The 8,970-nt window shown below is 52.4% G+C and overlaps 1 protein-coding gene across 1 annotated transcript; it reads right to left on the bottom strand.

Annotated features, from left to right (window-relative positions):
* Positions 1–2,453: 2,453 nt before the first annotated feature.
* On the bottom strand, positions 2,454–5,435 carry REPIN1 (replication initiator 1). Its single transcript, XM_006861213.1, has 2 exons — positions 5,279–5,435; positions 2,454–4,165 (listed from the first exon to the last, which is right to left on the bottom strand). Exons 1-2 carry the CDS (start codon positions 5,433–5,435, stop codon positions 2,454–2,456), a joined length of 1,869 nt encoding a protein of 622 aa, XP_006861275.1.
* Positions 5,436–8,970: the final 3,535 nt, after the last annotated feature.

Genomic DNA, 8,970 nt, shown 5'->3' with positions numbered 1-8,970 from the left:
GATCGAACATTGTTTCGTTCTGCTGTGCATGGAGTCGCTATGAGTCGGTTCCGACTCGATGGCACCTGACAACAACAACAACAACAACAACACCCCAAGGGTTTCTGAGACTGAGATAATTTAGAGCAACTTCTTTGCAGACTGCCTCTCATTAATAAATTGTGGCTATTCGTCCTGCTGTGCTGGTATACAATAAGCACTGAACCACCAAGTTGTTTGGATCACAAGGTCAGCGTTCAAACCCACCAGTCGCTCCTCAGAAATCCTTTTCAGGGGTGGCTGAGTCAGAAGCGACTTGACGGCCCTTAACAGACCTGCACCATCACTCATCTGTCAGTGTGCCACTGTGGTGGGATGTTGCTGGGAACGTCCAGACTAAGACTAGGGAGGAAAAACACTCCTGAAAATCTTAGGAAGAGCAGCAGAATGTCGTCTGATAGCTGTGCCTGAAGATGAGCCCCTCAGGTTGGAAGATACTGAGATTACCACTGAGGAAGAGCTGCCTTCACAAATAGCGATGACTGTGATGGGGATGGAGTGAAGCTTTTATTTAGGACCTTCATTTGCTGATGGGGCACAACTCAAAATGACAAGACAGCTGCAAACAGCCTTTTAATAATCAGAATGTGGAACACACTAAGTATGTTCAAAGTCCTTAAATAGGAAATGGAATGTGTAAAGACCCATGTCCTAGGCATTAATGAGCTGAAATTGACAGGTATTGGCTGTTTTGAATCAGAGGATCATATTTGTTTACTGTTCCAGCATGAATAGGGTTGCTGATGCCTGACAAAAAGACACTAAATTCATGTGAAATCTGTGCAGTCAGATGTAGCCATGGCCAGATTAGGGGGACAGGTCAGAGACGTAGGAACTTGGGGAAAGGATTCCTGAGTCCCTCCTACTCTTTTCCTTCTTGTACCTGACCACAAAGATTGAGTGCCTAGATGTAGTGTATGTAACAGGACTTGGGAGCTGCCTTTGCTGCTCAGGGCTGGCTGCCTGCCTACCATAGGTTTCTTCTTCATGCCATCAGTCCCACAATGCCGACTGCTGGTGGGAAGGTCCACATCTAACCACCAGAGAGTCTCCCCTTCCTCAGTGCTTGATGGGGTCACATGAAGGCCATGGTGGTGAGGAAGATGACAATGACTACGGCTCTACTACCCAGATAGCTTGGAGCTTGCAGCCCCCTGGAGTTTTCTGGACCTTTGGCTCGACCAACTTCCTGGCTGTAGAGGAACTAAGGAGCTTGCAGCCCGCTGGAGTTTTCTGGACCTTTGGCTCGATCAACTTCCTGGCTGTAGAGGAACTAAGTTCTAGGCACTTGGTGAGTCACTGCAGTCACCACCCACACTCCCATACCTCCCTTGGAAGCATTCGTGCTTCTTCCTCAAACTTCACAGCTCCCTAGGGAAAAAGAACACTACTTAGCCACCAGTTCTAAAACCAAATTTTTATTTCTAGTTTGAAAAGGAAGGTAAATGGTTGTTCTGTAAAGTTTCAGAGAACAGAACAAGGCCCAATAGGTAGACATTCAAGGAAAGCAGACTTCGTTTATTACAGGGAATCATTTCTAACAATTAGAATTCTCGTACACTAGACCCCGGGTCTCTGGAGGTGGGGAATTCCCTGTAACCTAAGTGTTCAAGCTGCGCAGGGCACCAAATACTATTAGTGCTGAAAAGGAAATCACCGAATTCCAGCAGCAATGGGTCCGTCCTTTCTATCAGGATCTGAGGGTTTGCAGGAGTGGAGGAGGAATCTGGGGAGTCAGACACAGGGGTGTGGACAGCCAGGGGAAGCTGGGTGCTGGGAATTGCCCTGCGGCTGGACTTTGGGGAGGCATTAACTAACAGTGGTTAGTCTGACTCTGGGTGCCTATGCAGGGGGCAGAGGAAGGGGACAGGATGGGGCAAGCAAGAACAGCTTGGCTTCACCTCCAGATGCTGGACAAAGTCCAGGTGCATTTCTAACAAGGCCAGCAGGTTCTCCAAGGTATATCCAACTGGCCTACTTTTCCTCCCCGAGTGTTTGTTTACTAAGAATGATACCACACCTACTTCCAAAATGGTTTGCAGTAACTCACAATAAAAGACACAGAGACATTAAGGCGGTTAACACCAGAGGATGGAGTGTCCTCCTTTCCACTGGTGGCTTCTCTAGCCCAAGGGCACTATGGGTAGATCAAGCTGCTATTGCTACATTCCCAGGGCACACAACAGTTGGAACAGCAGCTTAGCAAACACCAGCTGGGAGGCTGGGGCCCTGGCCCTCTGGAAGGGAATTCCTTGAAGAAGGGGAGTTGCTCTCGCTTTCTCCCAGGCCTCACTTTGCTCCCCCCTCCTCAGTCTCTTCCAGTGACTCGCATCCCATCTGCCCACTGGGACACTCCTCTCAAACGACATCCAAATCTTCTCCCCCTGAGCCCCTAGATGCCGGCCCTGCCCCTTTCAGACATCATGCCTCTTCTGATGGGCCAGGAGTTTATCCTCATCATCAAAGGTCTGGCCACAGATAGCGCAGCAGAAAGCGCCGTCTCGGATGTGGCTCTTGCGGTGGGTGATGAGATTAGACTTCTGGCTGAAACTCCGGTCACAGTCGGGGCACGCATAGGGGCGCTCGCCTGTGTGAATGCGTCGGTGGGACACCAGATTGGACTTCTGGCTGAAGGCTTTGCCACACTCAGGGCAGACATAGGGCTTTTCGCCAGTGTGGATGCGCCGGTGCGCTGCCAGGTAGGGCTTGTGGCGGAAAGCCTTGCCACAGTCTGGGCAGACAAAGGGCCGCTCAGGAGCGTGGTCACGCCGGTGGGCCGCCAGGTGGCTGCCCTGTGAGAAGCGGCGCCCACACTCTTCACAGGCAAAGGGCCGCTCACCCGAGTGGATGCGGATATGAGCCACCAAGTGGGTTTTCTTGCCAAAGTTCTTTCCACACTCGGTACAGTTGAAGGGCCGTTCACCACTGTGCTGCCGCTGGTGAGCGCGTAGGAAACGCTCCAGCCGGAAGCTCCTCCCACACTCAGGACAGCTGTAGAGCGGTGGGGGTGCTATAGGCTGGGCCTGCAGGGGTGCTTGAGGGGCTACCAGCAGAGGCTCTGGAGCAGACTCCTGTTGAGGTTTCAGTGGGGCCTCTGGGGTGGGCTCCAGCGAGGGCTCCACGGGGCCAGCTGGAAGCTGGGGACTCCCTGAGCCAGGGGTACCCTGTACAGACCCCTCAGATCGCTTGTGAATCTTGCTGTGTGACAGCAGGTTGGGTTTGTGCCGAAAGCGGCGCCCACACTCTGTGCACGGGTAAGGCTTCTCACCAGTGTGGATGCGCCGGTGAGAAGTCAGGTAGGGCTTGTTGGTGAAGCGCTTTCCGCACTCCGGGCACTGGTGGGGCCGCTCGCCTGTATGCACACGGCGGTGAGCAATCAAGTTAGGCTTATGCCGGAAGCGCTTGCCACAGCAGGCACATTGGAAGGGACGGTCCACAGCATCTCCACCAGGCCTGGGGGCAGCCACTGCTGGGCGACCCCTGGGCCGAGGCCCGAGGGCCTTGGCCACTGCCTCGTCGTGGGCCTCAGACACATGAACCCGCTTGTGAGCCACCAGCTGGTCCCACTGGGCAAAGCTTCGGCCACAGTTGCCGCATATGAAGGGCCGGGCCTCCGGCGGGTGTGGGTGGCACCTGCGCAGGTGAGCTCGGAGTTGCTTTCGTCTCCAGAAGCGTCTCTCACATTCGGGACAGGCGACGGGCCGCTTTGCAGCTTCGTGAGCTCGCAGGTGCAGAACCAGGGCCACCCAGCCTCTGAAGGCCTGCCCACAGGTGTGGCAGGCAAAGCCCAGGTCTGGGGTGGTTGCAGCATGGACCTGGCGGTGTAGCGCCAAGAAGGGGGCGTGGCGGAAGCGACGCCCACACTCAGGGCAAGGCAGGGGTAGCCGGGCCTGGCACCGCCTGGCATGAAGCCACAGGGCCACCCACCCTGGGAAGTGCCGTTTACAGTGGGCACAACGGTGGGTTCCACCTGGGGACCGGCCACCCAACAGTGACTTCCACCCACAGGGTTCCTCCTCCAGGGTCTGTGCTGACTCCTGGGAGGGCCCAGAAAGGAGGCGGGGGGGAGCTGGGCCCATGGCCGAAGGACCCCTGCAGCGCCGTTCCAGCATCAGTTCTTCCTCCACTGAGGGCAGAAAAGCAGAGTCACTGGGGAGATAGACAGCTCTGTCTCAGTTCCTTCCCTGGTGGCCCCAGCCTGAACCTGACCCCTACAGCCTTGAACACGAGGCTGGACTAACCTTAGGTTTCATGTATGTTCCCTGACTTCAATTCTGAGCTTCTAGGTAACACTTCAAGTCCATCTGTCTAGCCTAAGACTACGGAAACTTCCTACAACCCCTCACTGCACCCACTCGGGATTCAGCAGGCAGCGAACCCCCAAAGCTCATCAGGAAGGCAGCCAGTGCTTTCTGCTTTCCCAAAATGCTGCCCCATAGCTCTTCCTCACTTCCTAAGGCTGCGTCAGAGCTCCACAGCAACGCTGTGAGGCTGGAGGCACAGTTAACGTCCCATCTGACAGATACAGTAACAAAGCGATGGAAAACTGAGACTACGGAAACTATGGTCGAAACTCCAAATCCAGTGTTCTTTCCTCTAGATACTCAAGTTGTAAAGAGTTCACAGAAATTGCTATAATCCTTAATTCCTACCATCCTCTCCTAGGCTCTACAGCCTCGGGGAGGGCACTCAATGCCTAACTAAGCCCAGTCTCTAACCAGAGCAGCCTGCAGAAAGCGAACTCCTCAGGGAACATGAGGCGGCCTCGAAATGTTATTCCAGAAGCCTTCTGCTAGGCAACCTCCTGCCCAGACTGTGCCACGGTCTGCCCGCCTCCGCCCACATACACCATTAGGACATCCCAGAAAGGAAAGGGCTCCCACAATCCAAACACCACCCACATCCTGCTACCCCGAGGGGCCGATGCCCGGCCCAGCCCCCCTGACCATGTTGGGGATTATCGGGGCAACAGCAGGAGAGGGAAAAATTAAGTATACTCTGTCCCCCGCCTGGTCCGGCCCCAACCATGCCAGGGGCCGCCCGCAGACAGCCCTTCTACAGGATCAGGAAGCCCCATTTCCTAGCAGAACACGAGAGTGAGGGCTGCGGTGAGCCCCTCCACCAACTTCCCTCTTGGATTCCCGTCCAACTGTCAGACCCAACACTGGGCGCCAACTGGGGTCCTTCCCCCCCGCAGCCCCTCACCACCACCGGGAGCACAACAAAGGCCAGACCCTACCCTGGAGACGGCGGGCCTGGGAATGCAGCTTGATCCAGCTCCGCCGGGGGACGCTCCTGGGGATACTTCGGCGGCGGTAGCACCCGCTTCGGCCCCTGCTCTGGTAGCCCCCAGACGTCAGCGAAAACTGCAGCAATAAAGACACCCCTACCCCCATGGCAGGGCTCAGACCTCGGAGCGCCACGAGGCCCGCCTGACCTGCCGGAGGGGAGAGGGAACGCGTGAGGCTGTGCGCGCCCAGCGTGGTCAGCGCGCGGCCCGCCCCTCCCCCGCCAACAAAGCCGCGCAGGCGGCCTCGCGCCTGGCCGAGTGACCTTAGCGGACACTTGGCCGGGAACCAGTGACCCCACCGCCAAGGCAGTGCGCCGCGGCGGAGCGCTCCCTTCTCCGCTGCGGGCACCAGGCCCCGAGGCGCGCTGCGTTCCCGCGGGCTCCGGGCTCCTCGAGAGGCCACCGGCCACCGAGCGACACGGCCCCTCCCCCACCGCCCAGCGGGCTCAGCCGATTCCCGCGGGCGGACCAGGCCAGTCAGGCGTCCCTCCGAGTCGCGTGCGCACTCGTGCTTGTCCTCTGCCCGCGGAGACACACGGCCGCCCGGGGGCCGCAGCCCTCCCGTCGGTCCTCCGCTAGCGGCCGACCAGCCGCACACGCACCTCGAAGGCCGCTGCCATGCCGCCGCCGCCGGCTACGCAGGCCCAGCGTCCGCTGCGCGGCTCCGGCGGGTCGAGTTCAGGACGGCCGCCGGCCCCCCCACCCTCGCCGGGTTCCCAGTGCCACGTGACTACAGGAGCCGCCAAGGGTCAGGCGCAGTTGGGTGGGGCGGGGCCAAGGGGCTGGAGCCCTCCGGTGCCCGCCTCCGTGCCCCCTAACCTGACCGGGCTTCGTTGCCAAGACGACCACCACCAGGGTTCTTCAGACAGGCCGACCCCGTTTCCAACCCTTTGTCCCCTGGAGGCCCCAGTCCAGAAGCCTCGTGGCCTGGTTTAGGCAATGCCTCCACCCTGCAAGTCCAGCCCGAAAGTCTGGGTTCTGAATGGCGAAAAGGGAATGCCCTTTCTTCCGGAAATTGAAAAAACGAGAAGCCGCTTCTGGCTTCCTCTGGCCGCGGTCAGGGGTGGGACAGTGGTCGAGGTGGCCGTTGTCGCGTGCGTCCTTCCGCTTGGAACCGGAGGCTGCCGGGCGGGGTCACGGATACAGGTGCGAACCTGAGCCTGACTCAAGCCCGGGCGAGCTCCGCGTCATGTACTCAAGATTTTTAACAAAGGCAGGTTTTGTACAGTTACTTATAAAACACATGGGAAATCTGCGAAAGTAAGAATTTTAGAGGGATATAAAAATCAGATACTTTTATATCCTAGAGTTAATTAGATTTAGTATTTTGATGTGTATCTCCCAGTGACTTTTCTATTGGTACTTGTGTGTATGACGTAATTCGATGCTGCCTTACAAAATGTATTCTGCCTTTTTCATTAAACAAAATTGTGAAGTTTCTCCCATGTTATTGTTGTTAAGTGCCATTGAGTCAGTTCCAACTGGTAGCAACCCTGTGTAGGGTTTCCTAGGAGCGGCTGGTGAGTTTGAACCGCCGATCTTGCAGTTGACTTGTAGTTGCAAGCTTATCCTGTAGCGCCACACTAGGACTCCCATGTTAGGTATAACATGGTTCTTATTGACGGAACATTCCACCATCTCATAAATGTAAAAATAGGGTGTTTATAACCTTTATGGTTGTCTAAGTCCTTATAGGGTTTTGTTTTTTGGGTTTTTAATTTTTATTGTGAACTGAGTGATAGTTTACATGGGAGAACATCAGCTTTACACCATCTCATTGCATTGATTACAATCTCCTTCGTGCATCATCATTCAACAGCATCTGCTTCCATTCCCTCTGTTGGTTTGGTTTGTTTTGGGGGGCAATGTACACAAAGACACACTCAGGCATATATGATCATTTAAATAACCAAAGGGCACCTTCTGCAAGCCTGCCTCCTGGCCACCGGCACTCAGTCCCTCTCTTCCCATGAGTCTAGAGTCCTCAGCTGCTCACTCTCTTCATGTCCTCATCTCTGCCTCCATCTCTGCTGTCGCTGCTTCTCTGGAAGAGAGAAGAGCATTCCGCCTGTGCTCTTCTCCCGTGATGGTCCTAGGGTCCTCTGCTTCTGGACTATAAGATTAACTCCTCCCCCATTTTACAGTTGTAACAGTCTCAATTAGTCATAGAAACAGTTACTCACTTCTGAATTACAAGAATCCTATCCCCATCTCCTTTCACCAGATAGGTGAAATCTTTAATTATATATGTCTTACTTTTAAATTATAGAAGGAAGGAAGGAGTCAAGGCTAAAGTATATTTTTTAATGTTTTCAAAATTATTTTCCCAGGAGCATTTTAAAATTTCCCCTGAGAAGTGTCCATTTCTCTATTTATTGTTGTTTTAAGTGCAGTTGTTCTGACGCATAGCAACCCTGTGTAGGGTTTCCGAGGCTTTTAAAATCTTTGCTGGAGCAGAAAGCCTCATCTGTCTCCCGCCGAGCAGCTGGTGGGATCCAACCACCAACCTTGTGGTTTGCAGTCCAGTGCTTAACCTGTGGACCCACCACACTCCCTGTAGCCACAGAGCATCCTTTGGATATATTTTTCTAATTTAACTTTAAATGGTTATTCCTCATTGTTTGATTTACATTTCTCTGGTTATTACCTTATTTGTTGGCCATTGTAGTTTCTCTGTTGTGAATTTCTTTAGTCTCTGCACTTTTCCATTTACTCATTTTTAGAAGTTTGGCAAGTGACTTCATTTCCCATTTTGTGCGGCACTCTTTATAAAGTAATTAACTTTTTGTCAAGTGTATTGCAAAAATATTTACTCAGCTTGTACTTTAACTTTTAAGTTTAATGTGAGAAAATTTTGTGTTCATGTAATAAAACCTGTGTGGTTAAAAAAAAATTTTTTTTTATGGTTTCTGTCTTTGGTGTTATGTTTAAAATAGGCCTCCTCATTCCTAAATTATCTTTAATGTTTGTAGTATGGTGAATCTGTAGGACATGGCTAACCACAAGATTGGCAGTTCCAGCTCACCAGCTGCTCCTCGGGAGAAAGGTGAAGCTGTCTGTTCCCATGAAGATATACCGCCTCAGAAACCCTATACAGATTCGCTGGGCATCAGAACTGACTCGATGTCACTTAACAACAAGAACAAGGATTGTCACAACAAATACGTTTTACTATCTAGGAGTGAAAGGACTCCCTCTACACATAGATGCCGTTGTTTGTTTCAAAACTTTTTGACTAAAATAACTTATTCTTCGAAATGAACTTTAGAAATTGATAGCAGTGTTTTTAAAGCCCAGTTGGCATTTGGAGACTTTTAATATTCAGGCTTTTCCACTTATTAAAGTCTTACTTTACATCTCACGTTTTCTATTTCTTTTATAGCGTGTATAGCTTTTAGACCTCTCACCCAATAAAATTCACAGACATAAAAAAATACCTTTGTCAGGTGATAAGAGTTCTGGGTTTTAGAAAATGTGGTCATAGTACGTTGTAGAATACATGTCAAGTTTGGTGGTTGCAGAACAATGGATTTTTCTTAATGATACTAAAGTTTATACTTAAATATTTAATCATAATAGTTAATATTTAGTCTCCTTATTTTGTGTCAGGAAGGTGCTAAATTTTTCACATACATATTTTC

This window comes from Chrysochloris asiatica, unplaced genomic scaffold (assembly GCF_000296735.1).
Source record: "Chrysochloris asiatica unplaced genomic scaffold, ChrAsi1.0 scaffold00041, whole genome shotgun sequence".
In the NCBI taxonomy this organism is placed as follows: domain Eukaryota; kingdom Metazoa; phylum Chordata; class Mammalia; order Afrosoricida; family Chrysochloridae; genus Chrysochloris; species Chrysochloris asiatica.
Note: the sequence above shows the minus strand (reverse complement) of the source record. Positions and strands in the feature narration are given on the sequence as shown.

What these genes read in the sequence shown, in the direction of transcription:
- REPIN1 (XM_006861213.1), bottom strand. Translation starts at nt 5,435, where the DNA reads ATGGGGGTAGGGGTGTCTTTATTGCTGCAGTTTTCGCTGACGTCTGGG. An exon ending in CCAGGCCCGCCGTCTCCAGG is followed by an intron (nt 4,166 to 5,278) that starts GTAGGGTCTGGC and finishes TTCTGCCCTCAG; the next exon opens with TGGAGGAAGAACTGATGCTG.